Source organism: Macrotis lagotis, chromosome 1 (assembly GCF_037893015.1).
Source record: "Macrotis lagotis isolate mMagLag1 chromosome 1, bilby.v1.9.chrom.fasta, whole genome shotgun sequence".
NCBI classification, from domain to species: domain Eukaryota; kingdom Metazoa; phylum Chordata; class Mammalia; order Peramelemorphia; family Peramelidae; genus Macrotis; species Macrotis lagotis.
The window spans coordinates 648,543,612-648,565,168 of NC_133658.1; the positions used below are offsets into that span (position 1 = coordinate 648,543,612).

The window sequence follows — 21,557 nt, forward strand, 5'->3', positions numbered from 1 at the left end:
TTGTGAAGATGCTACATATGTAGGTGATGTCAGAATCAAGAGTATCTCTTTATGTGTGACTGAGGGAGTAGCTCATGGGAAGTGAGGAGTCTGAGAAATTGAGTGGTTGGGATTTTTGAGGGAGAATCAGTATGAGTGCTTAAGTCCCGTAATATGAGGGTAGAGTTGGGGAGGAGAGAAAAGTTGTGAGGAAGAAAGGGGAATGACATAAGGGTCTGTAGGTGATAGATACCAGGATTTTGATTGGATAGTAGATATAAATAGCATGAACCTCAAAGGAAGAGAAGATATAGAGTAATGGAGATAGAGGGGAAAACCTGAAAATGGCAATGGCAGAGCAAGGAATGTCCTGGCTATCCCTCCTTTATTAGTGAGTCAAGGAGAATGAGTGAAGATGTAGCTTGAAAAGGGTGTTCAGGAGGTTGTGTCATCTGTGAAGGGTTGTGGAGCAAGGCAGGGAGAGCCAAGTTTTGGTAATAGCTAGTAGAGTGAAAGAGTGGGAGAGGAAAAGATTTAGGATGAAGAGAAATTTGTTGCCTGTGGAACAGGCATTCCAGATGTCATAATACAAAGGTGGGGGGGTTGATGGAAATTTTGGGGTGGAAAGATTAAGGGAGGTAAGAATAAAAAATCAGGAGGTGGGGGTTGCGGAATGAGAGTTGGATGACTGGGATATGAAAGATGTAAGAATGTTTATCAGAGTGGAAAGAACCTCTTCACTTTCCAGAGGAGGAGGAAACAGGGATGGAGGCAAGTTAAGTATGAGATGAAAGGAATATGATCAGATGATTAAATGAGAGGTCATGCCTCACTGTGTCTGAAGGATGGAGATTAGTAGGATAGGGGACAACAGAAATAGAAATTGAAACTTCATGGCAGAAGAAAGAATTCCTGTTCCCCACCAACTGGCCTCTTCCCTCAAGGGATAGGCTCAGCAGAACATGGAGGCTTGAGGTCAAAGGGAAAGTTGCTTCTCTGCACTGATTTGCTGAGTTGCCCCAGGAGAGCCTGCTGGCAGCAGGAGGTAGAAATTACCTTGTGCTGATACAGATAGTAATCTTTGCTCTAAGGGAGATGAAAGACAGGTGGTCAGGTTTCTTGCTGCCTTTCCCCAGGGGACCCAGCAGGAGATGGAAGGCTCAGAGTGGATGGTTGTCAGAGGAAGATGTTTTCACCTGAGGAGGATGGCAACTGTGTGGCAATAGAAAGTAGGCAGTGAGTCCAGGTAAAATGTTTAGGTATAATACATACATATATATATATATATATATATATATATATATATATATATATATATATATATGTATATGTGTGTGTGTGTGTGTGTGTGTGTGTGTGTGTGTGTGTGTGTGTTTACACACATCAGGGCCAGGTATTTATGCCCACACACACATATATGGACCGCTTCTCCTCTGCTCTAACAGACTTCTACCACTATTTCTACCTTCACCCTTGTTTCACATATGAAGTGGCCACTCCTCCTTACCAAGTATAACCTTTCTACCTGCTAAAAGTGATCCTATCCTTTTCTATATGATTGTATTCTCTGTCATCGCCACTCTATCATTTATTTTCAATCTTTTCCTAACAGACTTCCTTTAAGTTCCAACTGAAACCTCACCTTTTATAGGAAACCTCTATAAGAAGCCCAATTCCTCTTAATCCCAGCTTCTTCCCTCTGCTAATTATTTCCTATTTATTCTTCATAGATCTTGCTTAGTATATATTTGCTTACATGTTGTCTTCCCCCATTAGACTGTAAGCTCCTTGAAGGCAAGGACTATTTTTGCTCTTCTTGTTTTCCCAGCACTTATATTGTCTGATAAATAGAAAATACATGTATACGTGCATGTGTAAACACACTTTTTTTTTTTAAATCAAGACCTGTGATTTCCTTGGCACAAGGAACCTCCTTAAGGGGACACTATAGTAAGGCAGATAATCAGTAGTTGTATCATAGTTTTAGAGTTGCCTGGGCACTAGTGTGGAAAGGTTAGTAACTTTCCAGAGTTACACAGTTATCTAGATATTCAAGGCAGGTCTAAAGTGATACCAGCTCCTCTTCTGGAGCTCCTCTTTCTAGTCTCAACCTTTTAACAATAAACAATTCAAACCCTTTTCTGTGGGAGTTCTGTCTACATGGCCCAAGTTCTAACAGGATCCCTCTACTCCTGCAGTCACAATGGCCTCTCCCTGAGGGCAGCCAGGTAAGTAGGGACAACTAAGAAGGAAGAGAACCAACAGTGACTTGCCTTTCCTGGAAGCTGTATCTGTATGGAGTCCCAACATTAATTGGAATACATGAGGCCGGTTTTGCTTGCCTCTCATTCTCCACTCATCTATACCAAGTTCTGTCCTGTAGGGTATGAAAATGGAAGCCTGAATATAAAACTGCAACCCAACAGTTAAAATGCTAACAGGACCCAAAAGCTTACAAAAAGATCAATGTTGAAAATTGTTGTTACAATGTAATTGAAAAAATAAAATAAAGTAACATTTGAAAAAAAAAAGCTAACAGGAAAGTTGTTGCCCCACCAAGATGCAGACTCAACACAGGGTTGGGGTATGAGGGGGAAGACAAGGCAGAAAGAGAGTGAGTTGGTGGATCTCTGCCTATCCCCTGAGGCCTCTTCTGGTGACAGCTGCACAGTCCATCTGTTCACACCTACTTCACTACCTTCTACAGCTGATGACCTTTTTAAACCCACCTCTTCTTGTTCCTGCCCCTCAGGCTGGAATAATGAGCTGGGATAAGCTCTTGAAGTGGGTCTTGGGTGGGAAAAAATGTGACCGGGGTGGACTGAGGACAGTTGGAGTTAAAAGCATTTGTCCCCAGATATAGATTCCTATTAGTTTGTGTGTGAGGGAGCCCAGCTGTGTTAGACCCTAGGCTTTAGCACTAATCCTAAAAGGGAAGCACTAATCCTAAAAATGTCTTTCTTTCTCTTTGCTTTTTTTTTTTTTGTATTTATATCTTAAGTGAAATGCCTATCACAAAACAGGCAATTAATAAATGTCTGCTACTCTGGTTGGGCAGGGGGCTCCATTTCTGAAACTTTGTTTTGTTAGGTTTTTGCTAGGCAATGGGCTTAAGTGGCTTGCCCAAGGCCACATAGCTAGGCAATTTTTATTAAGTGTCTGAGACCAGATTTGAACCCAGGTAACTACTGACTCCAGGGCCTGGTGCTTTATCCACCGAGACACCTAGCCACCCCCATTTCTGAAACTCTTAAAAAAGAGATAATGCTAGAATTTGAGAACTAGACAAGACTTTAAGAGGGTCATTAAGTCTTGTAACCTTAATGAGAACAAAAATGTTAAGAACATCAGTCACCCAAGATGGGTGTGTAGGGAAGAGAATTGGAAAACTGCTTAGGAGACCCTTAGCCTAGTTTAGAATCTTAATAGCCTCCTAACATCCTTGGCTTCCTTCATGTTTCAGTTAAACCCCTACCTTCTTTTTTTGTTTGTTTCTGCACTTAATAGTATTTTTCTCCAATTACATGCAAAGATGGTTTTCAACATTCATTTTTATAAGATTTTTGAGTTCCAAATTTCTTTCTCTCTTTTCTCCTGTCAGCAAGTAATATGATATAGGTTATACATATACAATCATGCTTTTATATTAGTCACATTGTGAAAAATAATCAGAACAAGAGATAAAAACCATGAGAAAGAAAAAATACAAAGTGAAATAGTATGTTTTAATCTGCATGCAGATTCCATAGTTCTTTTTCTGGACATGAATGTATTTTCTATCATCAGTCTCATGGAATTGTATTGAATCATTGCATTGCTGAGAAGAGCTATATGTATCATAGTTGATTATAACACCATGTTGAGGTTGCTATTGCTGTGTACAGTGTTCTGGTTCTACTCACTTCACTCAGCATCAGTTCATATAAGTCTTTCCAGGTAAAACCTTACCTTCTTGCAAGTTTTCCCTGATTCTCCTTTAGTCTAGTGCCTCCCTCATTCTTGTTGGTTATCTCTAATTAATCTTGTATAGGCATTGTTTGCATGTAGATTAGATTGTGGACTCTTTAAGCCCCTAGGACAAGTAGGTACTAGATAAATGCAAATTGACTGACTTGTTCTCTTAACCACCCTAGATTTCATTTTACTCATTTGTAAAATAGGGCTGAATAGATGCTCTCTAAGGTTGCTTTTAACCTTGTTATTGATCCATCATTTTCAGTCACCTCTGATTCTTTGTGTCATTTTCTTGGCAAAAGATATTGGAGTGTTTTGCTATTTCTTTCTCCAGTTTATTTTGCAGATAAGGAAATTAAGGCAAACAAGTTTAAGAGACTTACTCAAGGTCACACAGCTAGAAAGTATCTGAGGCTGGATTTGAACTCAGGTCCCCACACTGTGTCTACTGCTCCTCTTTTAACAGTAATGTATAATGCCAAAATGTCCTGACATCTATTTACACAGTCTTTAGGAAAAGAGATTCCACTACTATTTTGAAAAGTGTACACAGTATAGTGATCTAAGAAAATTAAAAATGATGCATGATAAAAAATGCTATCCACCTCCAGAAAGGGAACTGGTGAACTCAAACAGTGCTGAATTTAAAGTATAATTTTATAGCTTTGGGGGGGGGTTATTTTTGATATGGCTAATATGGAAATTGGTTTTGCATGATTTCACATGTATAATTGATATCATATTGTTTGTCTTCTTAGTGGGTGGGAGAGGAATGGGAGAGAGGGACAGAATCTTACCTTTTCTCAGCAATACTATGACCCAAGAGAACTCTGAAGGATGATAAAAAAAAATACCATCCGTTCCAAAGATAAAGCTAATGATGTCTGAATACAGCTTGAAGCATATTTTTTAACTTTATTTTTCTTTAGGTTTCTTTTTTGATGGGATTATGTTTACTTTTACAACATGACTATTGTAATAATGTTTTTCCTGACTACACATTTTTAACCTATATTAAGTAACTTTCTCAATGAGGGGGAGTGGGGTGGGAGAAAGGAAGAGATTTTGGAACTCAAGGTTTTGAAAGTGAATGTTGAAACTTGGTTTCAACTAGAGGGAAAATAAAATAAAGAGGAAAGAATTGAAAAAGAATGTTAATAATAAATATTTTTTTAAAAAAGAAAAACATAGTTCCATTACTGATAAGAAGTTCTTCCTTCTGATTAACTTCAGTCTTCTTGTGATGCAATTTGAGTCTCTTTCCTTTTGTTTTGCCTTTTGTGAAAACAAATAGCATCCTGCCCATAAAACTACATACTGTCCTATTGCATATTTGAGGATGGTTGAGTCACCTCTTTGATTATTAGTTTTGGCCTTCAGTTTCACCTTTCAGAAAGTGAGAGTAAATGATCATATAACTAGAGAAGCATGGGGTTCCTCAGGAAACAATCTTGTCTATCCTTAGGTCCACTGGGGAAACCATTTCAGGTAAATGAAGTTCTCACCAGTATTCTTCAATAAATTGCTGTTCACATTTAATGACTTTTCTTTATGGAGCCATAGGCTGCTCATAAAAGATAATTCACCATTAAAGATTCAACTTTGGCTCCCTCATGTAGCCACTTCATTTCAAAGTAGTGATGAGAAATAAGATGGGTTGGCTATGGGGAAATTTTTTTTTAAATTGCTTTCCCTTACTGCTGTTAGGGATTGGTTAAAGGTGTCTCAAGGATGGACTCAATACTATTTCCCCAGGAGGTATGAGGATGGAGAAAGAGATGGCCTTCATTACTATCTACCTGGATAGCAATAGTTTTAATTCTTCCTACAATCAATCTATCCTCCTTCCAAACCTTTCTTCAAATCACTGCCAGATTAATTTTCCTGATGCAGTGTTTGAATCATGATACTTCTCAAAACCCTGAAGTGGCCCTCTCTTGCCTGTTGAATAAAGACTGGGATTTCAAGGCCCTTCACAATCTGGTGCTACTCTCTCTTATCCAGTCTTGTCTCAGACTGTTTATTCCTCAACCCAAATCTATGTTTTTGCCAAACTGAATTACTCACAGTCCAAAACATTTTTCCATAGTTTTCTCATCCTGTTCCCTATATCTGAAATCCCCTCTTTATTCCCTTGTTGAGTATTTATCTGTCTTTTAAAATTTGACTGAAAAACCATTTCCTCTATGAAGCCTTAACTGCTTTCTCTGGTTTATTTTTTCCCCTTTGGACATTATATAGCATTTTACTTCTGCTTCTCTTATGTATTGATCATATATTTTATATTACAGCTATTTGCAAAATCTACCCATTAAACTGTAAACTCAGTGAAGGCAGGGAATTTGTCTTATTTAATATTCATTTCCTCTCCCTGAAGTCAAAGAATATGTTTTGTCTAACATTCATTTCCTTTCCAGTGATTAGCACAGTGATTTGTATATGGTAGGTATTTAATAGATGTTGAATTTGTTGTTTAGAAAGCACATTGGTGTGGCTTTCATGACGACTGTTGTGTGTTACCTTGGGAATATCACTTAGTTTTCTTCATCAATCAGTACATTAACAAGCATTTATTAGGCATCTTCTGAGTGCCAGAACTCTACTCTACTGAATACTGGGAATAAAAAGACATAAATGAAACTGTTGCTGCCCTCAAGGAGCCTACAAACTAAACATGAGTTGGGTTTTCCCCCCCTTTAACTCTGATTCTTCTTTTGTAACATGACTAATATGGAAATATACTAAATTTGATTATTCATGCATAACTCATATCATATTACTTGCTGTCATGCAAAGAGGGGAGGGGAGGGGGAGAGGTATAAATTTGGAGAACCCAAAAACTTACAAAAAGATGAATGTAGAAAATTATCTTTGTATGTAATTGAAATAATAAAATAAAATAGTAAAAACACCAAACTAATCATGAAAGGCAATATATACATATACAAGTCTATAGAAATTATAAAAAAATATCAGAAATAACTTAGGGAAAGGAACTAAAAGTTGGGAAAAAAGGAGAAGCTTCATGTGGAAGGTGGCACTTGAACAGTGACTTGAAGGAAATGTAGGCATCTAAGAGAGATGGTGATGAAGGGATTGGTGAAGCATTTCATGAATAGATGACAGCTAGGGCAAAGACACAAAACTTGATGATAGAATGGCCTGTATGAGGGATAGCAAGAAGGCAAGAGCATAGGGTACAGGAAGGGTGGTAATATCAAGACAAGTCTGGAAAGGTATATTGGAGTGTGGGTTATAAAGGGTATTTAATGTCTAATAATTTATATTTCATCCTCAGAATAAAAGGGAGCTGCTTACATTTATTGTGCAGGCAAATCACATCATCAGATTTGTAATTTAATCAAATTGCTTTGGAAGCTGTGTGGAGGATGGATTGGGACTGGGCCAACCTAGAAGTAGGGAGACTAATCAGGAGGTCATTGCCATAGACCTATGGGGCAGGTAATAATGGAGTCCTAAATTAGAGTGGTGGAAGTAGGGAGAAGTTGGCTGATAGGAGGATGTAGTGGAGTTAGAAACCAGATTTGGCAACTAGTTGGCTAGATGGATTGCAGGAGAGGAAGCAATAGAGGATGACATCAGTGTTGTGAACTTGGTGACTAGAAGGATGACAGAAATAGAGATTTTGGAAGAAAGAAGAGTTTTTTGGGAAAGGAAGTGAGTTGTATTTTGGATATATTAAATCTGAGATGCAATGGGACATGCAGGTGGAAATGTTTAATTAGGCAGTTGTGATATGTATCTGAAATTCAGGTGAGAGACTAGGGTAGAATTTGTAGATCTTGGAGTCACCTGATTAGAAGTAATAATAGAATTTGGTAATTGAATAATTTCTCTCTGAAATAAATAAGTACAATGAATGGACTTGAATGTTCTTTAAGTGAATTCCAACTCCAAGGTCTTATAGTCCTAGGATTTTTCTTCCTGTAGCAGTAACATCAATTTAGTTTGGGTCACATTAAATTCTAACCACCAGAGGGCAGAAAAATCCAATTACTATCATACTCTTTTTTGGGGGGGATATCTGGTTGATTCTTAACCCTGTTAAAAATTCTTTTCAATGTGAGATAGAACCAAGCAGTTCCTTAAATGGGATTTGATGGTGCCTCTAAAAAGAGACTATCTTTATGAGCACTGGTCATTGATACTTAAAGGCTTCTGTTGGAACTGGAAAAAAATCTTGGAGGGCATTAAGATGGACTTCTTCATTTCACTAGGAGGACATTGAGTTTCAGGGAAACAATCTTGTTCTAAGGTCATCAGCTCTTGAGAACTTGAACCCCAGTTCTGAAGAGTACAAACCTTTAAATTCCCTGAAATGAAGCATCCTCTGGGATTATTCCACCCTACTAAATCCAGTGTAGATTGGTTATTCCTAGGTTATTTCTGGGGGCCCCATGAAGTTATATGTATGGTTTAACTCTGACAAATTCAGAGAGAAAGAATTACTGATCAATTCAATTTAATTAGACAAACATTTTTAATTGAGATTTAGGATTATGGCTTTAAAGTAGTTTTAGTGATTTGGTCTTAACATTAGCATAGTACTGGTAGCATGGAGTTGTGAAAAATGTCCTAGCTCACAGTCAGGTTCATCCAAGCTTCACCATTTATTTATATTGAACTTGGAAGGAATCATCCTTCCTCTAGTTGTTTTCAGAAGAAGTCAAGATCATTCATTCCACAGGCAAAATGAAAATATTATCTAGTAAATTAAAATACATGTATGCAGGGCAGGGGAACAAAGGTATAGTGAAAATAACTATTTTTGAATATATGAAAGGCTGTCATATTAAGAGGGATTAGATTTGTTCTGCTTGGCTCCAGAGAACTTAAACCTAACCTCTCTTTTTTTCCCATGGGCTGTTTTTTTGACCTTAATCTTCCCCTCTCCCTTATAATATGTAGACACAACCTAAGTTAGGTCTGGGCTATATCTGAAATAGTTTGAAGGGGGAGGGGAACCTGAAATGAGTAATTGCTTATGCATACAAATGACTTATTAAACTGCAGCTGAATTGAAGTGATTTGAGGGTTCCAGTAGGTGGAGAGTGGGAAGAGGATCAGAATTTGGTTTCTTTCACAGTAACTTGGAATATGCCAAATGTAAATGATTTTGCAAACCATTCTTCAAAGGAGTTGGAAGTAGGGAATGAGACAGTTTATGAACTGTACTCCTCCTCCACCCCGACTTTTTGTAGCAGGGATGGGTCACAAGTCAGTTTATGGGGCTAGGGCTGCCTACATGTACTGGCCACACATAATCCAGTGGGAGAGGGTTTCCTAGTGCATTCAAGGTCCCTGACCACATGCTGACTGTGAGGTGGTATGGGGGGAGAGAGGCAGCTCTGTATCACTTGCTGCTTAAGTGTGAATGACAGCCTCCAGAGGTCCATAATGGACTGTGTTGTAGTTTCTTGCAATTTCCTTCCCCATCAAACTCAATTGGTTCTAAAGGAAACTAAAGATGTTTTGGAAAACAACCTCAACTTGTTGAGGTTAACCTCATGAGTGATGGATGTGCTTTATATTACTTTAGAGGCATCAGAGAAAAAGAGGAAAGATCACTTGACTTAGGTTACCTGGGTTTGTGTTCGTAAATCATTGATAACTAATGTTGTCATCTTGGGAAGGACTCTTTTCATCATTAAATTTGAGGATTTATTGGAGAATTTTGTCTTCTAAATATGACATTCTAGGTTTAGAGAGCTCAAAAGGACCTTGGGGGGCATCTTTCTAGGTCAGTTCCTCATTTGATGAGATAAAGTAACTTAGGTGCAGAGAGGTCCAAGGATCTACCTGAAGCTGTATGGGTAGAAAAATGATAAAAGTTAAGATTCAAAATTGCAGTCATTTGACTCCAGATCCAAATCTAGATCCAGATTTATACATGCATGCTACTCAAGTTACTGTCATTCTATTAACCAGTGTTTCCTGACTGTCTATCTTTCCCTCAATCCCTCCATCCCTCCCTCCCTCCATCGATCCATCCATACATCCATCTATACATACATACATATATCTCTTTAACATCTGTCTACCCATCTACATACCCTATCTATCAAATATCTATTAACCTGTCTTCCTTTCTGTCTCTCTTCCATCTATCTACCCATGTATTTATCTCTTTCTAACATCTGTCTACCTATCTATTTATCTATCTACCTAATTATTTATTTCTCTAATATGTATCTCCATTTTTGTGTCCAACACTGCTGGGACCTAGGAATGTAAAGACAAATTTGAATCATTCTTTCCTTGAAGAAAGTTACATTCTGCTGGGGGCAAACATAATGCATACAAGAAAAGTAAATCTGCAATATTCTCTGAAGTAAATATGGTGATTTTGAAGGGGAGGATGCCAGAAAAAGGTGATATCACGCCTTAGAGAGTAAAGAAGCAGCACTTGAAGGAAGCTGGGGTTTCCAAAAGGCAGAGAAGAGGAAAAAAAGAATCTTAATGGGGAGCAATCTGTACAAAGGCCCAGAAGGGGGAGATGGGACATCATCTACAGAGAACAGCAAATATGAGAGTATTGTATGTCAGTATAATTGACTTCCTTAGTAGTCCTATCTATTTTATTTATTTATTTATTTATTTGTTTGTTATTTATATTATTCTAGGCTTCTTTAGACTTTTAAAGGCCTGTAGGACAGAAAAAAAATGTTAAGAACTCTGGTGCAGAGAGAGAGAAACAAAAACCTTGTTAGGATGAGATATCTAAATAGAGCGAACTTCAAAGGAGAAGTTGCTAAATGAAAATAGTATTGGGAGACCTGAAAGTAACAGAATGAAGCAAGGTGTGTATATACCTACTCCTTGTCCCAGTCCAGTCTGGCAGGAACACCAGAGAAGGAACGGCCAGGGTGGAAAAGATGGTGGGGGCATGCAGCATCTTCTAGGTAGAGTCAGGTCTCTATGAGTGCCAGAAGATGGAAGGAGCATGAGAGGAAAACATACAAGATGAAGAAAACTTTGTTATTGAAAGCATGGGGTTCTAGAGGGAGGTCATAGTCGGAAGGGGGCACAACTGGATAGGAGATTTAGGGCTGAGGAAGATGAGGATGAGAGATTAGTCATAGGGGTAAGAAATGACATTCACTGGAATGTCAGCCAGCAATTATGCCAGGCTTAGATGGGAAAGGAATTGGTGCTTGCTATGCATAAGACAAGGAATTTAGTGCATTTTGCTTAGATTTATCCTACCTGTGATAATCCAATGAATTACAAAAAGAAGGTAGGTTCAGTGGAAGGTGGCCCAGTAGGAAGAATGTTATATATGGAACCAAAATATCTGGATTTAAATCTCTACCTCTGTGTCCTTGGGCAAATCACTTAACTTCTTAGCTCCTCCCCCATTCCCTCATTTGTAAACCAAGGAGGTTGAGATAGATGATTTCTGAGGTCCCTAAACTACTCTCAATCAATATTCCTAAGTATTGCAGAAGAAGGGAAATTTGAACTAGCATTCTGTTGCCACTGATTGATGTAGTTGTGAAGAGTGGTAGTCTCTGGTTCTGGTTTGGGTCTATAAGGTGAAGGTCAGTTGTATGAGAGACCTAGTCCTGGAAGGACTCATATGGGATGATCTCCCTTGGAGTGGCACTTCTCTTGTTTTAATATCCTTCTGAGTCTAGACCATTTTGAACAGCATGGCAGCTTTAAAAACCTCTAGCCAAAAGATCATTTTGACAAGAGAAAGAATATTATTTCTTCTCCCTGCATAAAATGGAATGTCTTTGGTCCTAGGAGACTTGGAAATATTAGAATATGGGCTAATTGGGATGAACTGGTCTGATTTTCTCATTAAGAATAAAAACAGAGGGGTGGCTAGGTGGTGCAGTAGATAGAGCACCGGCCCTGGAGTCAGGAGTACCTGAGTTCAAATCCAGCCTCAGACACTTAATAATTACCTAACTGTGTGGCCTTGGGCAAGCCACTTAACCCCATTGCCTTGCAACCCCCCCCCAAAAGAAAAAAGAATAAAAACAAGGGCAGCTGGGTAGCACAGTGGATAGAAAACTGGCCCTGGAGTTAGGAGAAGCTGAGTTCAGATCAGGCCTCAGACACTTGGTGATTGCCTAGCTATGTGACCTTAGGCAAGTCACTCAATCCCATTGCCTTGCCAAAAAGCAAGCAAAAAAACCAAGAATAAAAACAAAACTTCATCTTTCTGAGTGGAATAGGTGTCTGTACTAATCTATACCACAAGTCATTCAAATGGATGGGTGAGGCTATGTATTAAGATAGAAAGAGAACTAGGCCAAATGGAAGTTGGGACCTGAGTTTACACCCAGAACTGAAGAGAATGTTCAAGGATCCAGTCAGTATCTTCTTGGGGCTGTCAGGTCTCTGAAGACTGGAAGATGGAAAGAACATGAAAGGAAAAAGTCTAAGGTGATGCCCCAGATCTCTTTGATAGTCTGGTGAAACCATTGGACTGCATCTCAGAATAAGACTTTAAAAAGATTTGTTTCTTATACTTGCTCCTTCTATTAATTTTTTCATTTGTTAAATGAAGGGGATTTTGATCTTAGGACCTAGGTTTGGTTCCGCTTCTTCCTAGAGTCCACTAGGTGGTACTGTGGTTGTAGCATAGGTTAAAGGAAAACCTGGATTCAAATTCAGCCTCAGCTAGCTGTATGACCCTGGACAAGTCACTTAACCATGTTTCAGTTTTCCCAACTGTAAAATGGGAAAAATAATAACACCTATCTCCCAAGATGGGTATGAGGCTTAAATGAAATACCTGTAGAGCATTCAGTACAGGGTCTGGCATGTATAAGCCCTTAATAAATGTTTATTCCTTCCTTGCCCTGTTCCATTTCTTCATCAGTCTTGGCTCTGCCACTTACTAGCTTTATATCTTTGGTATAGTTTCTTTCTTGTGAGGTCTCAATTTTCTTATTTATATAAGGAGGATGTTTTGTTTCTTCTGACTCTAGAATTTTGGGATTCATTGAATAACAATTCTAGCCTCATTCCCTTTCCGACCCCCATCCCCTATTCTCCTGATAGTTTCTGGCATTTGTGTTGGTAACTGTTATCTTTGTCCTGGGTCCAGCTCAGATTGGCCTGACTGGAAAAGAGGAGGATGGATAGGGAGATCTGGGCAGCTTCCAGCTTTATCTTTGTTTTGAATGTCACATATGAGGTTTGAGAATGTCTTTTTTTCTTTTTTTTGGTCTTTTGTCCTTCGTTTTTAAAATTTGTCACTGTCCAGGCTTTCAATGTAGTTACTGTTCTATAAGACATGAACTTTGTTGCTGTGAGAGTCAGGCGTATTCACCCTGTGGCTAGCGCCAGGTCTTCCTGAAAACAGGTGCCTGTACAAGTTTATAAGCCACATAGATAGAGGAGGAAAAGTATGTGTATGTGAGTGTATGTGTGCATGTGTGAGAACATGTGTGTATATGAGAGACTGTGAGAGTGTATGTGAAAGAGAGAGAGAGAGAGAGCGAGAGAGAGAGAGAGAGAATGTGTGTCAGTCTGTGTGAAAGAGAAAAAGTATGAGAGAGCATGTATGAAGAAGAGATAAAGATCTGGAAATGTGGAGTGTGCCAAAAAAAAATGTTAAAGTGGTTCTCTTGGAATATTCCAGGTATACTTTCTTTCTAACTTCAATGGTACCTTAAAAAAAAATCTTAAAGTCCTCTTTGAAGTCATGCCCACTGGGCACTGTTCCCTGATATATATGAAACTATAGCAACACATTCAGTCAGCAAGTTTTTATTAAACATCTACCATGTGTCCTGCCTTGTATTGAATTACTAGGGTGTTAAGACAAAAATGAAAGACAGTCCCTGGCCCTCAAGATGTTTACATTTTGTTGGGTAAAGAGAAGGAAGGAGATGGCAACATGTACCCAGGTAACTAAATATCAAATATATTTTGTTGCTCAATTGTGTCTGACTCTTCCTGACCCTCATTGGAGGGTTTTCTTATCAGAGATACTGAAGTGGTTTGCCATTTCCTTCTCCAGCTCATTTTACACATGAGGAAACTAGGGGAGGCTAGTGGATAGAGCACTGGCCCTGGATTCAGAAGACCTGAGTTCAAATTCGACCTCAGACACTTAATAATACCTAGCTGTGTGGCCTTGGGCAAGTCATTTAATCCCATTTGCCTTGCAAAAAAAACAACAAAAAAAGAAAACAGATTAAGGAAACTAAGGCAAACAAGGTTAAGTGATGTACTCAAAGTCACACAGGAAGTCACCAAGGTCAGCTTTGAACTTGGAAAGATGAATCTGCCTAACTCTAGGCTCTACCTAGTTTCCACAAAATATATACAAAGTAACTGTGATTGCTGGGGCACATGAGCTGAGCCTTGAAAGGATACTTGCTGTTCTGGAAGGCAGAGATGAGCAGAGAAAGCCTTCTGGATATGGGGGCCAGTCTGCTGTGTATGGGGAACAGCAAACAGGGCTGGTTGGCTGTAAACCTGGCAAGGTAGGATGGAGGCTGATTTTTGATAGTCTTTAAACATCAAATAGAGCAGTTTTCATTTTATTCTAAAAGTATCCAGGAGACCCAGAAGCTTCCTGAGCCAGTGGGTAAAAAGATTAGACCTGTAGTTTAGGAGTATCCATATGGCAATTGAAGGAAAGGCTATGGCCATAGGGAATAGATGGAGGCAGAGAAACCAGTGAGTTGGCTATTGCAATAGTACAGGTGAGGGGTGTGGAGAGCCTGAACCTGGGTGGTGGCCTGTGAGTGAAAAGGAGACATAGATGCTGCAAAAGTTGTGGAGATGGAATCAGTAATATTTGGCAACTGATTGAATATTGAGGGTAAGACACAAAGATCTGTTTCCCTTTTTTTTTTTCTTGGAGTAAGTGGGAGGAAATATATATATATATAAAAGCTTGATGATTGGGGAAAAATAATTTGAAGAAGAAAAGCAAAAAAGCCAGACAAACCCTCACCATAGGCCTTTGGTAATCCCCTACTTCTTTTCTTCTGAGACTACCTACCATTTACACTGTTTCTGTCTTAGATAGGCATAGTTATTTGCATGCTGTCTCCCCTACGAGAATGTGAACTCCTTGAAGGCAAGGACTTTGTTTTTGTCTTGCTCATTTCCCTAACAATTAATATCATGCTTGACACATACTTGTTGATTAAAAAATAGAACATAAAGTAAGGAAGAGGGAAGAGTTGCGGATGAGTCTGAGATTAGGAATCTGGTTGAGTATGGTAACTTGGTTAACTGGTATAGTCCTAGCTGTCCATCCTCAGTATTTTTCTGGTAGAGTCATCCAATGAAGGGGCATGTGCAAGCTACATCATTGCCAGGGTCCTCATTTTGGGGTTACTGGGTTATGCTATCATTCTAGGCATTCCACAATCTAGTTCTTTCTCATTGTTTTTCAGGTTTACCTCACATTATCTCTTTATGGAACTAGTTCTACATTTAAACTAAATTTGGACTATTTTCTATCATCACCACTTTAATCCTTGCTTCTTCCAAACAATACTCTATATATTTGCTTAGCCCTGGAGTTGTGGTTTCTCTCCCACTTCCCTTCACCACCCCCACTGCCTCCACTGAGGTCTTGGTTTTCTCATTTGAGGAAGGGGGAGATTGAACTCTAATGCCCTTTCTGGCTCTGAAATTTTAGCATTTAGTGAATAACAATTCCAACCTTTCTCTCTCCCTCATTTTTATCTGCTGTTGCTCCCTCCTATCTGTAAAACCCTCCAGTTTCATAAGGTCATAAAAATTTGTCTCTTCCTGCAACTTTCCTTGATTCCCTCTCAAAAGAAAGTGATGTTTACTCTCCTCAAGATCTCCCTTAGCATTTTACTTGGATTTCAAATGATTTTATTCTGGTAATATTCTCATTTACATGGTAGTCATTTGCATATGGCTCTGGTTGTATCTAATAGATTATAATTTTGTGGAGGACAGGGACTATATCTGGTTTCATTTTTTTTAATCTCCATAGTGTCTTTTTCATAATAGTTGCTTAATGACTGTTGAATTGAATTGTATTGGTTCAAATGGTAACTGGACACATACTGTCCTGTCCACAACCTTCAAAAATAGCCAGCCTGAACCCTGCTCTCTGACTCTGTTTTAAAAATAGGAAACCTATAAGCTTCTACAAGTAGAAAAGGCCTTTCTATTTATTTTAGTGCTACTTTTCCAGCAGAATTCATTGTGAAGCTCAAATCATTATCCACCTGCAATGGAACATGGATTCCATTGCCATCAGTCTTGAGCTTAACTAACTCCACACTCTCGGTGCATGGGGAGAACCTGGACATGTGATTTAGATTTACTCTTATCCACCAGTGCTGAAGAAATGTTATTGTTGCTACATTTTGTATCATTTTTGCATGTCTCCCTAAAGACCTTGAGAAAATTTTGTGAAATATATTTTTTGTTTGTTTGTTTTTAAATGGAAGCTTAGGGACTTCTGCTCTTCCTGATCCTTTGCCACATTTCCTGTTCACATGAACTGCAGTGCCAGAGACTGTATCTCTCCAGCAGAGATTTGATAGAAGATATCAGGAAATGTCATTTGGTGGAATTACATAAGGACTTAGGGATTGTTTGTTGATTTGATTTCCTTTCATCTGAAATTAAGGAATGAATTTAATTTTGCAACAGAGAGCCAAGAAGAGATAATATGATAACCTGAGAGCTTTTGTCAAATCCTTATCCCCTAAAGGGATGGGAGGGTCTGGGGAAGGATAGTTTGGATTTTGCCTGGCTGTCTAAACTATGGGTCTCATCTTTGAATTTTCAGAGATAAAAACAACTCAGCCTCAACCTTCAATAATTAATAATAATAATAGCAATATCAATGATAGTTTTGATGAGAACAAGGGGGCGTATATTTGTCTAGTCAGATAGATATTTTCACTTGCTAACATTCAACTGAGCCAATGCTTCCTTACTCTATGTACCCATCTAACTCAAGAGAGTTTTAAATCAAAGAGAAGTGGTTCTTCTGAGAAGGTTCAAATGATCTATCAGCATTGATTATTTCTGAAGTCTTTGGGGAATGTTATATCCTGTGAAAAGTCTTCACTAAATCAGGGGAGAGATGTGCTAATGATGATTTCCTATGGCATTTGGTTCTTGTAAATTTTCAGAAGGAAGAAAAACGTCTTAGATTTGATTCACAGAGGATTTTCCCCCTCTGGCTGATAAGGCTATAAATATAGCTCAGTACACAAAGCTAACATACAGAATGCAGTCATTCTTCAAAATGGATTATGGCTGTTTTGTTTCGGGTATTTTCAAGCATGACTTGTAATGCATTGAATTGGCTCTGCCAATTATGTCTTGTAGAATGAAAGGGTTAGAAAGATCATCCAATTGAACAGAAGACCAAAAATTGCCATCTCTCATCTTCTTCTGAGTGTGGTAAAGCTGTAAAGGGAAAGAAAAAGCCACTCTTATAGTAAGGACACATTGATGTGCCCTCTCTTCAGTTTGCCATAGCCCAGAAGAGTAATGTGAGACACGGGTGGTTGTAGGTGCCTCCCTCTGGCATTAGGACTGTTATTGGACAACTTTGACCTTGGGGATGTGGAAAGCTTGGCTTAGGCAGCACTAGAGGAGGAGATTGGTCCAAAATAGAAAAAAAAGGAAGTGATGTGAGGTTTCCCTGAAAAATTGCAGTGGAACGTTAACCTAATAATAATGAAGACCAGAAATCCCAGACTTAATCTCCCCTTTTTAATAGGCCTGAGTTCCAAATCTGCCATATGTGGGTGATATTGGGATCATATCAGTGTATATATATATGTATATATATATATATAATATATATATTATATATATAATATATATATATATGTATATATATGTGTGTGTGTTGTTTGTATATCTACATATGTATCTATGTATGTTTATGTGTATATATACATATATATATATATATATATATAATATGGGAGTATATACACATGTATAATTAATATATATTTCCTGATATGAAGCAGTGACAGTAAGAGGAGTATAACTAGGATTGTTAGAACCAAAGAGCAGTTACTGACACCTTTGACATTGTTACTAGTCTCTATCACAAGCCAGGGTCATTTATTGTAAGGTAGCCAAGAAGTCATTTCCCTCTTGCTTGCGACTTTACCTGTTGCCTGGGTTAATACTGAGACTTAGCTTATGCTATCACTGCCTGGGGAAGAAAGCCAATCAGACAGTTGTAGGTAGGTTAAAAACCACCCATGATACATGTGCACTCTGGTTAGTGTGAGGAATCCTATTAGGTAAGAATGCCTTCCTCATCTTTGGAGTGATCATTTGGTCCTGAACTCATATGTCCAAATTGGAAATAAACTGATTTCATTCTTGGAATGGCATTTACCTGTTTATTTAGGGGGCCTATGATATCTTTAACAAGGACTAATAGATTCTGGATATGAAGTTGGAGGCATCAGCTAAATACTTTTCCATTGATCCCTACATAAATGGGAAAACCTACCTTGTTCTCTCCAGGCCCTATCACACATGTTCACTTCCCAAGAATTAGCGAGGATAAAGATCTTATTCACTTCATCCTTAAAGGTTCTCCAATCAGTCATATGACTTACAGCCCAGACTACTGGGAAGACTTGCTAGAACCCTCATTCCTCTGAGTATCTATCTGGTAGTCCTTACTAAGTTAATGGTTGGAAGAGGTCAATTGTGCATAGTTATTGCTATAGGCAGAGTTGTCAGTTAACCAGACAGAACAGTTTTTTTAGGAGCAAAAATTCATAGGTGAGGGCCCAATGTACCAGTGGAGACATCCAGGTGTCAAATCTAGGACTAGAGACCTTAGCCTTTGGCATAGTCACAACCCAATCACAAAGAATGCTAACACCTGAGGTATTTTAATGAGATGATCTTCAATTTACCATTTCCATTTATCAATAAAGTTTGCTGCCTATTTTATTACAGGAACCATCTTGTATCACTCAATTCATTATAGACAATTGTGAAGGGAGATGGTCTGGCCCTATGTCATCCCTTTAATAGCAACTACAGCCCAATTACAATGGAATAAATGTTTTTCAAGAGATATAGGGAGGGAAGCTAAGTGGCACAGTGAATAGAGCACCTGTCCTGGAGTCAGGAGGACCTGAGTTCAAGTCTGGCCTCAGATACTTAATAATTACCTAACTGTGGGACCTTGGGCACCTTACTCAACCCCATTGCCTGCAAAAATCAGAGAGAGAGAGAGAGAGAGAGAGAGAGAGAGAGAGAGAGAGAGACCGAGACTACTTCAGGATGCTTAAAAAGGTCTCTGAAACTCAATGATCACTTGGCTGATCTTATGGACACACTATCAAATGTCCCACTTTAGGTCTTAAGTGGCTTACTAGCACCAGGATTTTTTTAAACCCAACATGAAAGAGGTGGACTTGAAAGTGACCTTAGTAAATGAGGACCTGCAGGAGACTCAGATGGGATTCTCTAAAATTCAGAGTTCAATAAACCTTTGAACTTCCTTTTCCATCTATGGAGAAATGAGCATCAGTCTTTTGTACAGGACCATTTATATTTTTTTTCACATTCTGTATTTCTGAGTGGCCTGAGACTTAGATTTTCTTAGGGTTGATCTTCCACCTTTGTTCTTCATATGAGCCACCATCTGATATAGGTTTCAAGTTACTATAGCATTGTCTGGCAGAATTATCTTGTTGTCCACATAGTGATAGACATCAATGAATCCACAAAATGAGCATTTTACATCACCTCCCCTTAGATTGTGACATTGTGAATGGAAGTTCAGTAGCCCTGGGAAGGATGACAAAGGATTCTTTCTCAGGAAAAAGTTAATTTTGACTATACTTTGCTATAGGAATAGAGAAGAGGGCATTCGCAAGGTCTACCATCCCATTAACCTGCCACCTGATGGTTCACCTTATTGAAGAAGTCAGGAATGGCCTCAACAATTGGCATGACAACTTTGTTCAGTTCCTGTAGTCCACTATGAACCATCAAACACCTCTTACCTTCCTCCCTAGCCATAAAAGGTTAATGTAAAAAGAAATATTCCAGGGGTGGCTAGGTGGCGCAGTGGATAGAGCACCGGCCTTGGAGTCAGGAGTACCTGGGTTCAGATCTGACCTCAGACACTTAATAAGTGTCCTTGGGCAAGCCACTTAACCCCATTGCCTTGCAAAATCTAAAAAATAAATAAATGAAAAACAAAAAGAAATATTCCAGTCACATCTCTATCATTAGGGAAGGAAATAGCTTTCACATCCTCCTGGAACTCCAAATTGCTTTGGAGCAATTCCAAGAGTTTCATATTTGTTCTACCTATAGTAATGGGCATGGAGGTTATCTGTAGAGGTTGTTGTGGTTTAGTTGTGTCCGATTCTTTGTGATCCCTTTTGTAGGTTTTCTTGGCAAAGATAATGAAGTGATTTGCTGTTTCTTTCTCCAGTTCGTTACAAATGAGGAAACTGAGTCAGGCAGAAGTTAAACATCTTACCCAAGGTCACACAGCTAATAAGAGTCTGAGACCAAATTTGAACTCAAGTCTTCCTTACTCCAAGTCTGGTGCTCTAGCCACTGTAAGACCTAGCTGCCCACACCTTTATAGGAACCAACTCCCACAAACTTATGATACCATTTTTTTTACTTCAATAATGAAAACCACAGTTTGATTCAATCTTGCTGACCCTCATCAAATGTTACTGACTAGGCCCTATTCAAGTTGGTTTGTTAGTTCAGGTTTAGTAATGAAATAAAATGAGGCAGCTAGGTGACTCAGTGGATGTAGTGCCAGCCCTGTAGTCAGGAGGATCTGAGTTTAAGTCAGACCTCAGATACTTACTAGCTTAATCCTGATTGCCCATACACATACTCACACAAACATACACAAAAGGAAGGGAATAAAAAGAAACATTTGAAGAACATAAAATAGTTAACAAAAGAAAGTTTATTTAGCCAAAGCACAGAAAAACTATTCTACAAGGATATAACAGTCATTAAGACAGACATACTCATTCTCCTCTCCATATGGAAATGCATCTCATCCATAGATAGAGTATGTAGGGTCATATGAGTGAGGTAAGAGGTAAGATTTCTACCTAGTCTGAGAGACAACTCCTTGTTGGCTGCCCTTTTGTGCCCTAGGCAACATGAGATACCAATTCAATGTCTTGAACCTTAGTCTACTGAACTAAATAAGTTTTGGGGACAGATTTCCCCATCTTTAAGGGAAAACTATGTGACAGGTACCCTAGTAGATTCTGGATCTTAATAAATACTTGAATTGAATGGAATATGCATTTTGTGTATAGGTGTACAGGAAGGATTGGCACCTCTGGTATGAGGGCTGCAGATCCCTTTTCAGGACTTTCCCTGGTAGATGGTTGGATGTGAACAATTTGTTCCAATGACCATGAAAGTGACTGAAAAGCTGGTACTTGGGAACACTTAGAGCTTGGTCAGATAACAAAAACACCAAATTCATTCCCTGCATACTAGGCTATTGCCTAGTCATCCTAACTTTCCTCTTACCACTGGTCTTTGATGACTGTAAGAGAATGAAGCTGACAGTTTTGTTCAGCTCTGACTTACTTAAATTCTATTCACATGAAAGTCATGACATCACTTGTGATCTACTTGGT

General features: G+C 38.8%; 1 protein-coding gene across 3 annotated transcripts in view; it reads left to right on the forward strand.

The window, feature by feature from the left end:
* Window positions 1-21,557, forward strand: part of GRAMD1B (GRAM domain containing 1B) — a 332,765-nt gene that overhangs the window by 55,891 nt on the left and 255,317 nt on the right. The window contains exon 1 of one of the 3 annotated variants that reach the window (XM_074215318.1): window positions 13,984-14,405. The exons of the other annotated variants lie outside the window; for them this stretch is intronic. Within the exon in view, the coding sequence (XP_074071419.1) occupies window positions 14,317-14,405 (89 nt within the window). The 5' untranslated portion in view covers window positions 13,984-14,316. Of the gene's footprint in view, window positions 1-13,983; window positions 14,406-21,557 lie in introns of those variants that run through there. 3 annotated transcript variants of the gene reach the window in all.